Source organism: Sturnira hondurensis, unplaced genomic scaffold (assembly GCF_014824575.4).
Source record: "Sturnira hondurensis isolate 20B ecotype Veracruz unplaced genomic scaffold, ASM1482457v3 Scaffold0014854, whole genome shotgun sequence".
Taxonomy (NCBI): Eukaryota; Metazoa; Chordata; class Mammalia; order Chiroptera; family Phyllostomidae; genus Sturnira; species Sturnira hondurensis.
In genome coordinates, this window is record NW_028087485.1 from 10869710 (window position 1) to 10886200 (window position 16491).

A 16491-nucleotide genomic window follows, 5' to 3' on the forward strand; every position below is an offset into this window, starting at 1 on the left:
CTTCCACTCTAAATCTTTTTAAAAAAACCTTAAAAAATATAAAAACTTAAAAAAAAATTCTAATTAAAAAAAAAAACCTTCCAAAAACAGCAGCATCAGCATTCCCTTGTTTGAAATGTAGAATCTCAGGCCCCAGAAGTCAAAAATCCCCTTTCTAAAAACATCTCCAGCCCTGGCTGGTGTGGCTCCGTGGATTGAGTGCTGGCCTGCAAACCAATAGTTGCAGGTTTGATTCCCATTCAGGGAACATGCCTGGGGTGTGGGCCAAGTCCCCACTTGGGGTTCATGAGAGGCAACCACACATTGATGTTGCTCTCCCTCTATTTCTCCCTTCCTTCCCCTCTCTTTAGAAATAAATGTTTTTTAAAATAAAATAAAAAGATCTCCAGACCCAGCTGGTGTGGCTCAGTGGACTAGGCATCACCCTCAGACCAAAAGGTCACTGGTTTGATTCCCAGTCAGGAGACATGCCTGGGTTATAGGCCAGGTCCCCAGTTAGGGGTGTGCAAGAGGTAACCAGTCAATGTTTCTCTCCCTCTTTCTCCCTCCCTCCCTGAGCTCTAAAAAATAAATTAGTAAATAAGCAATGAAACATGCTGTTTACAGAAAAATAAAATAAAAAGAACTTGAGCCCTGGCCGGTGTAGCTCAGTGGATTGAGTGCCGGCCTGTGAACCAGATGATTGCAGTTCGATTCCCAGTCAGGGCACATGCCTGGGTTGCAGGCCAGTTCCTGGCAGGGGCCAGTTGCCAGCAGGGGATGCACAAGAAGCAACCATACATTGATGTTTCTCTTCCTCTCTCCTTCCCTCCCCCTCTAAAGATAAATAAATAAAATATTAAAAGAAAAAAAAGAACTCGAAGAGATTCAAGTGCCCTTTAAAGTTTGAGAAATACTGCTCTAGATGACTGATTTCACTAAACACTTGAGAAGCCAAGTTTCAAGTCCAATAGGATTTGGTACCTGACCAAAGAGGGGTCCTAGGAATTCAGTGGAGGTAAATATGATGCTGATTGTGTTGGAAGGAAAAGTGAGTGTGTCTGGCACCAACGCCACAGAAAGAAAGAAGCACAACAGCACTCAGGAGTTCTAATTCATGTTTATTAGTCTGCATAGTGACACAGGCCTCCAAACCCTGGGGGAACCCCTCAGCCTCATTCACCTCACACAGGAATGCAAAGTAACTTGTTTTCAATGCCTGTTATAAAAAACAAATACCCTTTAAAAAAATCTGATTTAACACAATTTTTATTTCACTTTTTTCATTTCTTTATAAAACAGTCCTCATCTCACTAGCAGCTCTCTCCCCTGGAGTGGGGGAGGGGGGTGGAGATGGCTGGACATCTCCAAAGAAAAGGGGAAGGGGGAGAAGGGCCCAGGGTTACCTCCTGAGGTTCTTCTGGGCCTGTTTCAACAATGTGTCAAAGTCAAGAGAATCAAATTTGCTCTTTACGGGAGCAGGGTCAAAGTCTTCCCGGTTGGAGTCTATAAAGGTAGAGAGAGACAAACATCAAGGTCTTTGATCACCCTTGCCAACCACAGGGTCCTGATGGCCAGCCACCTCCCAACCCAATCATGATTTTAAGTCACCCCACCCCTTAGGTTCTTTGTGCATCAGATGAAGTCAAGTCTGCCTAGCCCACTCACAAAAGGCTGGGAACCCTTCTGGGAAAATCAAGTACACCAAAAAGCCTCAGGGCCTCCCTCCACTCACCAAGATCAGAATAGCTTCTCTTGCAGAACTGCCTTCGGCCCCCAAAGCAGAGATCAAAGGGCTGCTCATCTGCCTGCCTCAGCTTGTGACCACTTTCGATGGCTGCGAATGCCTCCTCAGCATAGCGGTAAGTGACGAAGCCATAGTTGTCACTAATGGGGAGGGTGAGGCAGAGGCTACTTGGACACATGCCACGGAGAAGAAACAGCCTCCTGGGGTACATAGAGGGACTGAGGGGATTCTTCTCATTCCCCAAACAGTCAGCCCACTGAGTGGGAAAATGAAGTTGTCCGACACTGACTACCACACCCAAGCGAGGAGGAAAGACAAAGAAGCATCAAGGTCCATGAATGGGACAGAAGAGAGATCCTGACCTTAGGGCCAAGCTTACCCTTGGACACGGAAGTGGATGGTGCACTCCTCAATCTCTCCAAAAACAGAGAACCTCTGTTTTAGCTCTGACCGAGTCATACGGCCAGGTATCTTCCCAATGAACACCACTCTTCTCTCTTCCTATGTAGGGTCAAGGAAAATTCACATCACCGTGAGCCAGAGCCAGAGCCACAGACTGCTCTGTGAGCACGTGGGTCAGGGGCAAGCTCCCTCCTTCCATGGCCTGTTATTCTACTCACTATTGCACGCTCCTTCTGCAGCACTCTCTGCCTTTGGTAATGGTCATGTGAACGATAAGAGCTGTACCTGACAAAAGAAGGTGTCATCAGCCCCCCAGACATAAGAGAGCTTAAGTCTCAGAACTTTCAGGCACTTGTACCCCAGATGCACTGCCTCCCTGAACACACGCTCACCGCCGCCTCCTGTCACTTCTTCGGCGGGGGGATGGGGAGCGGGACCGGCTTCGGGAACTAGATGATGAGGATGAGGAAGATGAGGAAGAGGAAGAGCATCTTCGGGAGCGTCCAGAGGAACTGCAACTGGACCTGGAAAATAAAGGGGCATGTAGGAATGCTGGAAGTGGTGCGGGTAAATTCCACTTACTTCACCTTGGGGCAGTCCTGCCTCCCGATCAGGAGGTTCAGGACTAAAGGCAAAGGAGAGCTGAAGAGGTCTAGAAAAACTTCTCACAGATGACCAAACTGAAGCCTTCATAAATTTCATATGTATCTGGAATGTTTTAGTGTTTTGGCATAGGTCATATTTATTTTCAATTATACAATTTTTAAAAATTGGTAATATTTAACAAATCAGAAAGAAAAAAAATAAACCAACTCAAGAGATAATAGCCTCCTTATCTAAATGGGAAAAATTGGGGTCTGCTACCCCAAAAAAAGTACTGCCAGGAAATGGATGAGGCCACAGGGACACCCAAAGGAACTGCCCAGACTCTTTCTTCAACAGAAGATTAAAAGGCCTGTGTGCCATTAACCCACAATCCTACCAGGAAAACACCAGAAATGAGGACTGATACAGTGTTCAAAGAAATCGACATGGTCAAGACCAAACCCTAACAGCCTCCCCATGGCAGGTCTTAAGGAAGCAGACCTTGGGATACCCCAGACTTCAAGAGGGCAGAAGCTATTTTCTTAGCTTGCCTCCTTCAACAATCTAGGGAAGTGGAAGAAGACAAAAGCCAAAGACACAAACAGAAGTCTTAGTGCATGAAAATACCAAACCTGGTGTGTAAAAAGCTTTCAAAATAACAGAGGAGAGTACATGAACCTCCTAAATGGAGAGGACCTAATAGGCCATCAGAGCTCACCTTCGCCACCTCTTGTGTGGGGGGGAGAGGGACCTGGACCGGGACCGGGATGAAGACGACGATGAGGATGAGGAAGATGCTTCACTGGTCCGGTTGGACCCAGAGCTGACAGAACTGCTGCGGCCACGATGGCCCTGCCAGCCCCGGCTTGGGGGACTGGCTGACCTGCAGGCTTTTCGATAACAACGTATTGGCCGCTGCTTGACTGAGGGCTCAGGGGGAGTCCTAGTGTTCATGTCATTCCGGCTGGGCGAGGCCTCAGGGGACAGCAAGGCAGATGGGGCAAGGCAAGGGGCTGGAGAATGTGCCTGCTTGTTGCTAGTCCTGTGATCAAGTGGGTCCTGGGAGACAGCTGAGCCTGGGGTCAGGGGGACAGCTGGGCCCAGGGACAAGACAGGTTTGATGGTGATATCCTGATGGCGTTTGACGTTCCATCGGGAGCCTGCCTCTGGAAAGACTAAGGCAGGCGTCTTTTTTGGGGGGGTCCTGCTCCGGACACAATAGTCATGATCCCCAGAGCCCACATGAACTGGACTAGGGCCATGGACCCCTTCTTGGAGGCGGGCTGCAGCTGGATGTTTGGCCTCTGTAACTCCTTCAGGCTTCAGGGTTCCCTCCTGGGCGGTGGACTTAGGAGATTGGACTTTGGCCAGCAGGGAAACAGCAGCCAAGGGCTTCCATAACTGGTGGGGAGGGGTAGCTGGAGGGGTGAGCCCTGTGAGGGGAGGGAGGATGGAGATAGCAGGGTGAGATCCGATTCTACACTTCCAAACACTGTGTATTTAGGCTCCAGAGAACCCCACCTCACAAAGTATACCAAATGTCCACAGCCCAACCTCGCCAACACTGCTCCTTCCCCCACGTTCCTCATGTTGGGGACCAGCAATAGAAACCCAACCAGCCAGGGCCTTCCTGAACCCCTCAACCATTCACTGCTCCAATCTAAGTACTGTCCAGGGCCTGCCTGGTCTACCTCTGCATACATAGACCTCTCTACCCTACTCCAGCACTGTCTGCCTTTTGGCTGCATCTTGCCTGGACTAATGTAATCATCTTCCGATGATCCCCTACCTTGGGGATCATAACTATCCACCCATCTTCTACCATCCTGCTGGACAGAACACCCAAAAACCAATTTGGTAAAGCTTTTTCAATTGCTTCTTCAATGAGCAGGATAAAGTCCAAATAACTTACATTACATTCAAAGTTCCCATAATCTAACCTCCTACTTACCACTCTGGCTTTATCTCTTGCTTTAGCTCTGCCCCTGCCCCCAACCATGATCAGACACTACATTATAGCCAAACTAAACCACCTGCAATCCCCCCAAAATGTACCAGGCTGACTGTATTTCTTCATTTTATTCAAGATGGCTCCATCTACCTAGAATGCTCAATTCCCTGAACCTACCTGATTGGTATCAGTAATTTTCTTAAGCCTGTTTCAGAGATTATCTTCCATACTATCCTTCCCTGACTGCCCCCTTCAGATCCCACCATAACCCATGGAGGCTTCTTTAACACACCACCTCTGCTACTCAACATACTCATTTTACACGCTTGCCCCTAGACTGTGAGAACCTCAAGGACGAGGACCAGATGTCTGTATCCCCAACACCTACCCATGCGTGGTGCAGAACAGGCTCTACATTTGCTGCATGAACTAATCAAAGGCAGAGTTCCCCACCCTGAACCCACCTGCCACGTTGGCCAATTCTGGGGCTTGTAACCGGTCTAGGGGCCGCTTCTCCTGGGGAGGGTCAACGCTGCTGGCAGGGGGGGGAAAAGGGAAAGCCTGGTTCATTCCCTCCTTGACATCTTGTACATCTGCTTTCCTTAGAAAGCAAAGCAACAGGAAAGGGGTGTGTGCAGAGAAGAATGGGATGCACACCTGCCCCTATCATTCTACTCCAGCACCAAAGGAGTCTTGGTAACCAAACTGTAGGTTGGGGCTCAGCTCAGCTCTGCCCAATGCCAGGAACCTCACCTACCCAGCTCAAACCAACCCAAAAATCAATGTGGAGAAGGATGTGCTTGGCAGAACAGTATGGGGTACTATGAACAAGAGAAATGAAAAAAGGCCTCTCAGTACTGAGAGACTGCAGAATAATGAGGTCCAGGGTGCCTGTGTCCACCAAGGAGTCAGGGAAGCCCTAAGCATGAACATTTCCCCCCACTTATTTTAAACTATTACCAGTGTTCAGCAAGTTTAAAATTTGCTAAATGAGCCCTGGCTGGTGTGGCTCAGTGGATTGAGCATAGGCTTACAGACCAAAGGGTCATCGGTTTGATTCCCAGTCAGGACACATGCCTGGGCTTCAGGCCAGGTCCCCAGTTGGAGGTACATGAGAGGCAACTGACTGATGTGTCTCTCAAGCATCGATGTTTCTTTCCCTTTCTCCCTCTCTTCCCCTCTTCCTAAAAATATATAAAAGCTTAAAAAAAAAAAAACTTTCGTTAAATGCAAGAAAAATCCCCAAAGGCATGACCTGCCAGAAAACCAAAGGTACTCACTGGTACACATCCGCCTACCTTTCCCCCCAAACTAATGCCCAGTAGTGATGGGCTGAGCATGGGAATGGGAAAACAGGGCAAGACTCTATAGCTGATGAAACATCCGTGCAACAGATGTATGGTCCTGGAGCACCAGCCGGCTGCTGACCAACAGCTGTAGGGTAACTCATTCACACATCCCCAGACTTACCCTGAGTTTCCTACAGCCAAGCTGTCAGCAGGAGCCGGGGGAGGGCACTCCTTTTTGGCTGCAAAGAAACCATACTGGTTAAAAGCCCAACCAGATGTTCCAAATTGAGGAGGTGTAAAAGGGCTGGCTTTGAGACCCAAAGGAGGAAAATCCACTTTGCCTACATATCCCACTGGGTTCTCCCCAGAAAGATCCATTCTCTTCCAGGCCCAGAAACATGCACACTCCCCAATGAATCTGAGATGGAGTCCAACCTTCTAAGCCTGAATAACTAACACAAGGGTCTACGTGACCCGCCTAACTTTTTAAGTCTTAGAGCCTATTCTTATATTTTATCTGAATTATAGATGCCCATTCCAATTCAGGAGTCATTTCTGCATATTTCTGTCCAGTTAGACCACAAGCTCCTTGAAAACAGGATATAGCATCCTCCACAGCAGAGCACCATGCCTTGCACTGAAAAAGCTGAACTACCCACTGCCTTCTAAATACTCCACCTTCAATCACTGCTATACCTCTGCCTTTATCCATCACAAGCCATCCCACGAGATCCTGTCTTAAAGTCTAGCTTGAGAGTTACTTTCCTCTAGAAAAATGTCCCCAAACAATCCAACCCACAAGGACCTCCCTACTGGTTTGGTTTACTCTTCGTATTAAGTACCAGCTGTACCCTCTCCCTGGCTTAGACTGCTCTAGTAGCTGAGACTGCCCCTCCCCAAGTTTAAGTGACTAGAAACTGGGCCCAAAGGAAATATCAACAAAGAGGTTGGAACAAAGCTACCCAGGTTCCCTCACCTTCTGATTTCTCAAACTGCTCCAGCAGACTGGACAGGTCCGATGCCTCAATTCCTGCAGAAGCACACAACACAGGGCTGGAAACCCACTCCTATCAACTGAGTATACAGGTCCCAAGAAGTCCCTAATCACTTCACTTCTTTAATGACCCCCCTGCTCACTGTACTAAGTAAATCAAAGGTAACAACACAAAGCAGGAAAAAATTAAGCCAACCCAGACTCCACCTCTCAAAAACCCTCCGAAGAAACCCAAAAGCCAGTCCATCTAGGTGCTTTATCTTGATCTATGGAGGACATTGCACGCCCAACTCCCATGCCCTTCTTCACGCTACCTGAACTGCCTGGCACTCACCAATCTCACTGATGAAAGCCTGCACCACATCCTCAGGACCCTGGGTACGTGGGGTTGGCAGGAAAGATAGTTTCCTTAGACGAGCTGGGTGAACAGCAGGCAACTTGGTGACAGTGCTCTGCCTGGGTGTGGGGACAGCTTTGGCAACAGGAGAGAGGGTCTTCTCCTTGGACATTGTCTCCTGGGTCTCAAGTTTTAGCATCTCTGATGCAGGCTCAATAGCCACACTCTCAGCAGACAGGTGTAGTGAAGCCTTATTCTGTGGGTTTTGCACTGGGGAGCACACCTTGTGTTTCAGATGGGGAGATCCAGGCACTGGCTTGACCTCCACCTTGGTGGACTCTATCGATGGAGCTCCCTGGCCAACTGACCCAAGACTGAGAGAAGCCACTGGCCCAGGAAGTACACTTTCAGCAGGGTCATCTGGGATGACACTGGGCTCCACTTTGGGTGGGGGAACAGCTCTCCCAACAGAGGCTAGAGGCAAAGGTGGTGGGGGTACAGCAGACCAGAATGGAGGATGTCGCAGCCCTGTGCCCCACCCCAAGGGCCCATAAGTACAGCTAGAACTATAAGGTGGGATTGGGGCAGAAGGGGGTACCCAAGGCACACTGCAAGTGGGGGGAACTGTATAGGTGCCAGGAGTACCAGACACAAGGGGCACTGTTGGTGGGGGGGGCAGACAAGGATAACCAGGAGACACCGGGGGATAACAAGGCCAAGGTAGTATAGGGGCATAGTGAGCATAAGAATCAGGTGGCACTGACCCCACAGACATTGGGAGGCTAGGAGGCTGAAAGGGTAGAGGGGGCAGACTGGGGACCCCTTGCCCACTTGCAGGAGGGGGCAGCATGGGGGTTATGCCCACCCCACCTGGTGGAAAAGGCAGAGCAGTGGGCATTGTGGGGGGCATGGACTGCACAGCAGGAGGTGGAAATCTTGCTGGCAGTGGCATTTCTTGGGATGGCACCTGCTCGGTGGGAGTTGAGGCCACAGATTTGCTTGCAGGTGGCTCAGGACTAGAAGCAGCAGGGCTGGGACCCACAGGCACAGAGGAAGCCTCAGGGCTTCTCTGCAGAGCTGTCTTTTTGGCTGGGGCTGATGGGATGACAAGACAAGGAATGTCTGCCAGCCCTGTGGGGGTCTCTGGGAGGCTCGGCCACTTCCCAGATGGGGGCTGGGAATTCCTTTCTTCTGCCTCTGCTTGGCGTTGCTGCCTTCGTCGCCGGTACTCAGATAGGCTAAGAGGCCGAGGTCTAGTTTCCTGGGTTGTGGCACTGGTACCACCTTCCACCTTCAGAGGACCCATGGCCTCCCTGACTTCAGGAATGATGGCCTTTGGGGGGTCCAAGGATTCTGACTCCAGGAGCTGAGGAGCTGGACTCCCCTGGGCTGACGACACTGCACCACGTCTGGGATCAGTTGGCTTAGATTTAACTAGCACAGGGTTAACTGGAGCCAGATCGTCAGAAACAGAGTCAACTGGTGCTAGGTTGGCTGAGACAGAGTCACCTGGTGGCAGGTCATCTGAGACAGGAACAACCACTGCAGGGTCAATTGCCACTGAGTCAGCCAGAACTGGCTCAGTCAACACTGGGCCAGCTGGGAGAGTGTCAACCAGCTCTGAGTTGGCTGAAGCAAGGTCAACCAGTGCAGGGTCAACAGATACAGGGTCAGCTAGAACATGGTCAATCGCACTGGGATCAGCTTCAACAGAATCAGGTGGCATGGGGTCGGCACAAGCAGAGTCAACAAAGGAGAGATGGGTTGGAACAGGGTTGGCTTTGTTGGTGTCACCCAAGTTGGGGCAAAGATCTAGAGGACCTTCTTTAGCAGGACTAGCTTGTCCAGCACTACTCTCCAAGTTCCCAGAGCTAGGCTTCTCCAAGGAAGCTGCCCAGGCCCGAGCCCAGGCCCGAGGCTTCCCTCTACCACGGGGAAGCCCAACCTCTCCTTGAAGTTCCTCCTGAGGCAAACTGCCTGTCTGAGAGATCACCTCTGTAGCCGTAGTAGGTTGCCCACCAGAGGACGACCTCAGCCTCCTGGCATAGCCTTCTATACAGGCTGTTGGCTGTTCCTTGTTCTTCCTCCTCCTGCCCTTTCGAGCTCTCTGGGAACTCAGCACTGCATTGGCTGGTGGGTTTTTAGGCCCCTTGGGTGCCACTGGCTCCATGACCTCCCTGGGCTCCAACAAGGCTGACTCCAGCTTTTCCTCTGAATCCAGTGACAACCCCTCTTTCCTAGGGCAGAGGGCTTCCTTGGGCACAGCAGCCTCTGTCTCTGACTCTAGCGTAGGCAGGAGCAGCTGCAAGGCCGGACTGGCCTCTAATGAATCATCCAGGAGAACAGGCTGGGGTCCAGCAGGAATCTGATGCAGCACAACTGGGATCTCTAGGTCACTGCCGGCTGTGGCTGCCTGGCCCACAATCTCTAGCACCACACAGTCCTCAGGCAGTGTCAAATCACCTGCCTGCTCCTGAAGTTCATTTTCTAGTGACGTCAGGTGGGTAAAGTTGGGCAGGCAGTATGGGTGCATGGCTCGCACCAGCTCACTCAGGGAAGAGATGCTCTTGTCACCAGCTGCCTGCACTGCCATCTCTGCTGCTACTGTTTTATCTTCCTCCTCGGGGCAGGCCAGGTGCATGGGAAAATCCGGGATTCCGCTCATGGAATTGTCATGCTCCCCAGCAAGCATCTGGCCGCTGAAGCTGGCTACCTCCTCCTCTTCTTCCCCATCACTACGCTGTTGAGGAGACGGGGACTGGCTCCTGCGGGGTCTGGATCTTGGGGTTCTCCAGCTAGGTAGTTTGGGGGAGGAGGTCTCCAAGAAGGATGGTGGAGAAAAGTCCCAAGGGTTATCTGTGAGAGATACCTCAACCTGCAAAAGAGAAGTCATGGAAGGCATTTTCTCCGACACATTCCTCCCCCCTGAGATTCCCTGAGGCTCCCTAAGTCAGGCTTACCCCACTCACCTTACTACTGCCTGTGCTGGATCCCAGCGGGTCAACTGGGGTGATGAGGTCACGGTCTGAGGGTGTTCGAGACAGGGTTAGCAGCTTGTGCAGCTAAGAGGGAGAAAAGGACCTGAGATGAGTCTTTGCTTCAGAACTATGTGAGTAGGTCCACAGATATACTTAGCACCAACCACACAACCCTCCTCCTGGTCCCACACTCACAGAGGGGCCCTCCCGAGGTGACACAAGCAACTCGGAGTCAGGAATGCTGTCAAAGGGAGACAGGTTTTCAGAATCTGCATTGTCCAAGATCTCCGTCAGAGCTGTGAGCAGTGATACTTCATTCTGGTCCTCCAGCGATAACCTGCTCTGCTCCAGAAAAACAATAGGAAAGTCCGACACCAACATCCCAAATGACCTACTGAGCCACTAAGAGCTAGATGCCAAGAGAATCAGTTTCCCAGGCTCTCAGTTTTGCTCCATTTACCAGGGACAAATTTGAGTACAAGAAGGTATAAGTTCCTATCTCATTTGCTGCCATCTACTACCTTTCTAGGGTCAACAGAAACCTGTCAAAATTGAGTCTTAAACTTATGTTTTAAAAACTCCTTCCACCCTCAAGTTAAAAAATGAGATGCTGGCCCTGGCTGGTGTAGCTCAGCGGATTGAGTGCGGGCCTGCGAACCAGAGGATCGGGGTTCGATTCCCAGTCAGGGCACATGTCTGGGTTGCAGGCCGGTTCCCTGCAGGCCAACTCCCAGCAGGGGACACACGAAAGGCAACCATACATTGATGTTTCTCTCCCTCTCTCCTTCCCCTCTAAAAGATAAATAAATAAATAAAATCTTAAAAAAAAATGAGATGCTCAGCAGACAACCCTTGGTTAGGCTGGAATTGAGCTCCAACAGGGATCAGACCCTCTGGACATGTAAGTCAGGGGCCCAGGCAAAAGAAGAGGCCTTGGACTACAGCTCAAGCCTCCCAGGTCATCCTTAAGTGGGACATAATTTGGCAGCCTGCAGGCCAACTCTCACTTAGGGATACAAAATACACTTGGATGACTCAGGTTGGGTATCTGTGAGCCAAGGGTCTGGGAGAACTGAGCCACTGAGCCATAATCTCCCCGTGCAAAGCTTCTGTCTGAAGACTTACAAGCCTGGCTCTAGCTCACCTCTCCAAGACTCCCAAAATCCTCAATGAGGGAGATGAGGGAGGCATCCATGTAGCTCTGCATGGTCCCCAGGAGTGTCTCATCCTGTAGCATCAGCTCTTCCATCCCCAGGTCCTTGTCCTTCAGACAGGGTCCCAGCCGAGACAGACCGACAAAGCCAGAATCATCCACCTCTTCTTGCAGCAGCACCTGTGGCAAAAGGGGGATGGTCAGAAGGACACTGTGAAGGCTGCAGGATATGGGCCCTCTGGGGAAGCTGATTGATACGCTCCGTAAACTAGGAGCCTAGCCCTCCACCAGTGGCCCCAGACTTCAGCAGGAACCCCACCACAGCCAAATCTCCAGACTTGGTGGGCAGAGAGAAGTGCAACTCATGAGCCAAAGCCCCAACTGAGATGGCAGTGTTCAATGACATTCTAAGGGGGAAAAATGTTAGGCCTATATTCAGAAACAGAGGGAGCCACAAGGGATTATTGAACTGGGGATTTAAAACATCAAGAGATGTCTACTGGAAGTGTGAAGGCAGACAGTCTGAAGGGCAGTACTCATAGAAGATCAGGAAGCAGGCAATTTCAGATACCACCTTACCTCCCTCAAACCCTCTTACACTTCTCTTCCCTGCTTAGCTCAAGTCCCACTTTCAAGAAGACTCTTGAGGGGACCCCAACTCAAGATGCTCTGTCCCCTGAATTTACGTTTCCGTATCACTCACTTTTCTGGCGATGATATCCTGCCCCCTCCCCAGCCCATGACATTCCTTGCATCATTACTAAAACTAGATTCCAAGTTCTTTGGAGGCAAATAAAACAACCCTTCATAATCGATTAGCTTTTATATTCTTGGCTTTAGAAGAGTTTACAGTCAGCACGCTTCCTGGTCATCCGTGATGCCTAGTATAGTGTCTTATACACGGGTGATATTTGCACTTAACTCACACTTAAAGAAAAAATTAGAAGTGTTTATTGACTTTAGAGAAAGAGGAAGGGGGAGAGAAAGAGAGAAAAACTGATGTGAGAGAGAAAGACTGACTGGTTGCCTCCAATACATGCCCAACCAGGAATTGAACCCATAACCTAGGTATGTGCCCTGGCCGGGAATCGAACCCACAACCTTTTGGCATACTGGGCAACGCTCCAACCAAGCCATGCCGATCAGGGCACTTACTTTACACTTTTATTTTCAAAGCTCTACATTGTGCCACCTGATCTCTCAAGGGAAGTCCTAAGGGAAAAAAAAGTCTCTCTCCTACCCCTACCAGGTAAGAGCAAAGGATGAGAAAGCTTGATTCTGTAGATGGAAAAGCCCCACCCCACCACTTCCCTGAGAACCAGCAATGCCTTCTGCCTTGTTAGGTAGGGAGTCACCCGTCCAGGCCTGTCAAGCATGTGGGTGTGGGCAGGGCCAGAAGTGGCTGGAATGGGGCCGGCAACGCCAGAAGCCAGAGGCCAGAGGCACAGGTATCTTCCCAGTAGGAAATATGATGCAAAGCTGGAGAACAGGAACAAACATGGACAAGTCAGCCCCTTCCCCTTCTGCAGCAAAGGGAAATTCTGCTCCTCTTCCAAGGGAGGGGAAAAAAAAGCAACAGGTGTAACAACACTCTATATCCATCCTGCTACCAAGGGTGCCATGGGAGAGGAAGGGCTGGATAGGAACTCTTTAGGAAGCCAGGCCCAGAGAAGAAGTGAAAGGTGGCAGGTTTTAGGCACTAACTCCTCCCAGACCTTCACAATCCTGTAATTACAACCAGCAGCTGAATAGCACCTGGCTCAGCACACACTCTGAAGTGAGCAAGGAGGCCACATCTCAACTTGCCCTGCCACTTACCTGGCCCAGAATCTCAAGACAACGACCAGCTCTACAAACCACTCATCACCTCCAACAGACAAGCACTGGAGCCCCAGTCAGAGACAATCCCTCTTCACCTGACCTCACCCAGCACTCAATCCCCACAGAGAAGAGCTCCCAGAGTACCAAGATCATCTAGGGGCTAAGCCCAGGCTAAAAGTAGGGTTTTGTCCCTGCATGGTTTAAAACCAGCTATAAACTCTTAAAAATTAATCTGATCACTTCCAGAGGCCCTCCCTAAATCCCTTCAATGGTATCTTACTACTCTTGATATTAGGTTTAAACTCCTTAATGTGGCCTACTGCGGTCCTGGTCTTCCCCAACAGATTTCTGCTCCAGGGTGCCCTCTCTCACCCGTCCCCCTGTCTCTCTACACACCAACCATATAGGTCTCTCAGTTTCTCCAGTAAGCCATGCTCTCTCCCACCTCAAGGCCTTCACTTATAATTCCCCCTGATGAAAGCGTCCCCCACCTACACACAGTCTTTGAGTCTCAGCTTAAAACGTCCTTTCCCAGACCCTACAAAGTAGACTACTACTACTAATTATATCATCTCAAATATGCACTTTCTTATTGTCTGTCCAGCCTGATAAAAAACATAAGACTCACCTTGGCTGGTGTGGCTCTGTTGGTTGGAGCATTGTCCCATACACCAAAAGGTGGCGGGTTCAATTCCCAGTTGGCACACATGCCCAGGTTGCCCATTCAATCCCATCGGGGCAGTACAAGAAGGCGCATCTCAACTTGCCCTGCCACTTACCTGGCCCAGAATCTCAAGACAATGACCAGCTCCACAAATCATTCATCACCACTTCCAACAGACAACAGCTATTTCTCTCCCTTCCCCCTTTCTCTTTTGCTACAAAAGCAATGGAAAAGTATCCTTGGGTGAGAATAAAATAAGATCCTATAGGACAGGGCCCATGAGTAGTTTACCGCAATATTCCCTGTGTCCGAACATAATGCTATCTCAGTAACAAGCAGGTCGACTAACTTCCACACATGGTTCTTGGGGAGTGGGGAGCAGAACAGGGCAATCTCTCCATGAGAGCCTCTCCAACCCCAAATGACCACCCAACTTGGATTACAGCTTAGATCAAGAATTCTTCCTGCCTCTCCCGCAAACCATAGGCAGCACCACTCCTACAAGATGTGCCCTCTGAGAAAAGGAAGGAAGAGAAGGTGGTAGCTCCCAAGTTAGGGACTCAGAAGCCATTCTCTCCTGCGCAAGGGCCTGGACTGGTCTATTGGAAGTGACATGACCGGGCAGCCTGCAGCCCAACTTCCATCGACAGAATGACAAAAAGCTCTTAAGGTCTTGGTCTCTTTGCTTAAGAGTTCAAACTAAGTCCTGCTAACCTCCACTTGGGTTGGGAACTTTTGAGAAGCCCTCTACTGAGGAGTGAGAAAGTAACTTTTAAAGTATGGAGAACTGAAGGCCAAGAAAAAAAGATTCTAAAAGAAAGAACCCCCTCGCCATCCAATAAATGTTCACCTAGTGTTGTTCTCAAATTGCCTCCAACTTTTCCATCCCCAGAAAAAATCCCGGACACCCTTACGAAATGACCACCCCAGTTTGTATCAGTTCACAGGACCAAGGCTTAGCTGCCTCCTCAAAAGAGATGCTGAAGGAAAAAGTAAGAGAAGTTGAAAGGACTATTCTTCCCCTTCCTTAAGCTTGTTCCCTGTACATATTGACACTCTCCATTCCCCCGGAATCAAGAACGAGGCAGGCCCTGGCTCAGTAGATTGAGCGCCGGCCAGCGAACCACGCGATCGAGGTTCGGTCCCCAGTCAGGGCACATGCCTGGGTTGCCGGCCGGTTCCTAGTGGGGGACTCACAGGAGGCAACCATGCACTGGTGCTTCTCTCCTTCCCTTCCCCTCTAAAGATAAATAAATAAAATTAAAAAAAAAAAGGAACGAGGGATTGCAGGCAACCAAAATGCCAGTGCCCGTGACTCACAACCCAGCCCAACCAAGCTGGTCAGGCAGAGGCCGCCACAAGCTCATTCCACAGCCCTTCACAAGCTCATTCCACAGCCCTCTACCCTTCCCAGCACACCCGGCCATCGGCCATCCGCACATCTGGAAAGTCCTTCACCATCCGCTGTCTTAGAGGCGCCGCAGACCAAAGCAGGAGTAAAAAAACCTCCAAGGCTCTGAGCAAAGTTGACTCTAGCAGCCCCTACCCTCGTTCCCGGCCAGGGGCCCCCCAGCCCCCAGGGTCGGAGATGGCGGGACAAGCTGAGACACACCCAGTTCCCGGCAGTGCGGCTCCAGCGCCGATACGAGACGCCGGGCAGCCTGAGGCGGGAGCCACGTGGACATCCCCTCCCTGTCCCAACGTGGACCCGCGGCCCCCCCAACCCTGAGCCCAATCCACGTGGGTGCCGGGGCCCTCTGGAGGGGGAGGGGAAGCAGAGAAGTTCTCTGGAGAAAATCGCTCCCCCAAACCACGTGGCTCCAAAAAGGCACTGCGGCGCGGGGATAGGGGCAACCCCTCCTCGGCATCCTTAGAGGGAGGTCTTAGCCTTCAACTCCGAGCCCGATTCTCTCACCGCCCCCCCAATCACGGGCCACGTTGCCAGCACCGAGCTGTGCTCCTTGCTGTTCCGCAGGAATGGCCGTAGGGATCCTTGCCTCTGCCCGCATCCTATCAGCAAAGGGCCCAGTCTACTCGGCCCAACCTGTCTCCCAGAGCCACCCGGCACAGACTCCGGAGCGCTTCCTCCCTTCCCTGTGGCGTCCACGTGTCACCGCCCGGCACACGCCGCTTTGCTGCCAGCCGCGGGCCGGCCGCCAGCCTCTCACCTGCTCCCCACCGCTCACAGTGCCTACAGTCCCATACGGCGCTTGACTCCGACTTCCCTTCCTGCTGCCGCGAACTCCACCGCCAGGGTCGGGGCCAGGGCCCCCACTCGGAGGCGGCGCGGCTCGGTCTCTCCGTCCCCGGCGCGCCGCCATCTTGGCCCCTGAACACTCAAGCGCAGCTCTGATAGCCGGCGCCGCCTCCAAGTCGCCTGCCTCGCCCAGCCGGTTGTGGGACGAGAACTACAACTCCCGGAAGACACTGCAAGACTACGAATTCCAAAAGACCGTGCGGCGAGACCCACAGTCCCCACGCACAGTTGCACCCGGAAGGAGGGCAGCGGCCTCACTTGGGATCCTGGGAAAGTAGTCGCTTTAATGGAGCCGGACTGGTACTTGCTATAGGCGTACGTACTGTAATGCTTC

At 51.2% G+C, this 16491-nt stretch overlaps 1 protein-coding gene across 4 annotated transcripts; it reads right to left on the bottom strand.

Moving 5' to 3' along the window:
* Positions 1-1084: 1084 nt before the first annotated feature.
* On the bottom strand, positions 1085-16270 carry PPRC1 (PPARG related coactivator 1). 4 transcript variants are annotated; one of them, XM_037064074.1, is made up of 14 exons: positions 16069-16270; positions 11407-11595; positions 10458-10604; positions 10254-10346; positions 7282-10159; positions 6930-6983; positions 6135-6192; positions 5129-5199; positions 3432-4146; positions 2521-2652; positions 2347-2413; positions 2106-2227; positions 1715-1866; positions 1085-1485 (listed from the first exon to the last, which is right to left on the bottom strand). In XM_037064074.1, the coding sequence occupies exons 1-14, from the start codon at positions 16219-16221 to the stop codon at positions 1382-1384; spliced, it is 4935 nt and encodes a 1644-aa protein (XP_036919969.1). In that variant the 5' UTR covers positions 16222-16270; the 3' UTR covers positions 1085-1381. The 4 variants fall into 4 exon arrangements, with proteins under 4 accessions (XP_036919969.1, XP_036919968.1, XP_036919967.1 ...); XM_037064073.1 differs by having other exon boundaries at positions 5129-5196; positions 10245-10346; positions 16069-16269; XM_037064072.1 differs by having other exon boundaries at positions 10245-10346; positions 16069-16269.
* Positions 16271-16491: the final 221 nt, after the last annotated feature.

Bases quoted from the DNA above. Each gene is read 5' to 3' on its own strand.
- PPRC1 (XM_037064072.1), bottom strand. From the start codon at position 16,221: ATGGCGGCGCGCCGGGGACGGAGAGACCGAGCCGCGCCGCCTCCGAGT. The intron at 10,160-10,244 runs GTAAGCCTGACT...TCTCTTTTGCAG, and splicing joins GCAGTAGTAAGGTGAGTGGG to GTTGAGGTATCTCTCACAGA. The intron at 2,653-3,431 runs GTGAGCTCTGAT...TTTATTTTCCAG, and splicing joins CCACACAAGAGGTGGCGAAG to GTCCAGTTGCAGTTCCTCTG.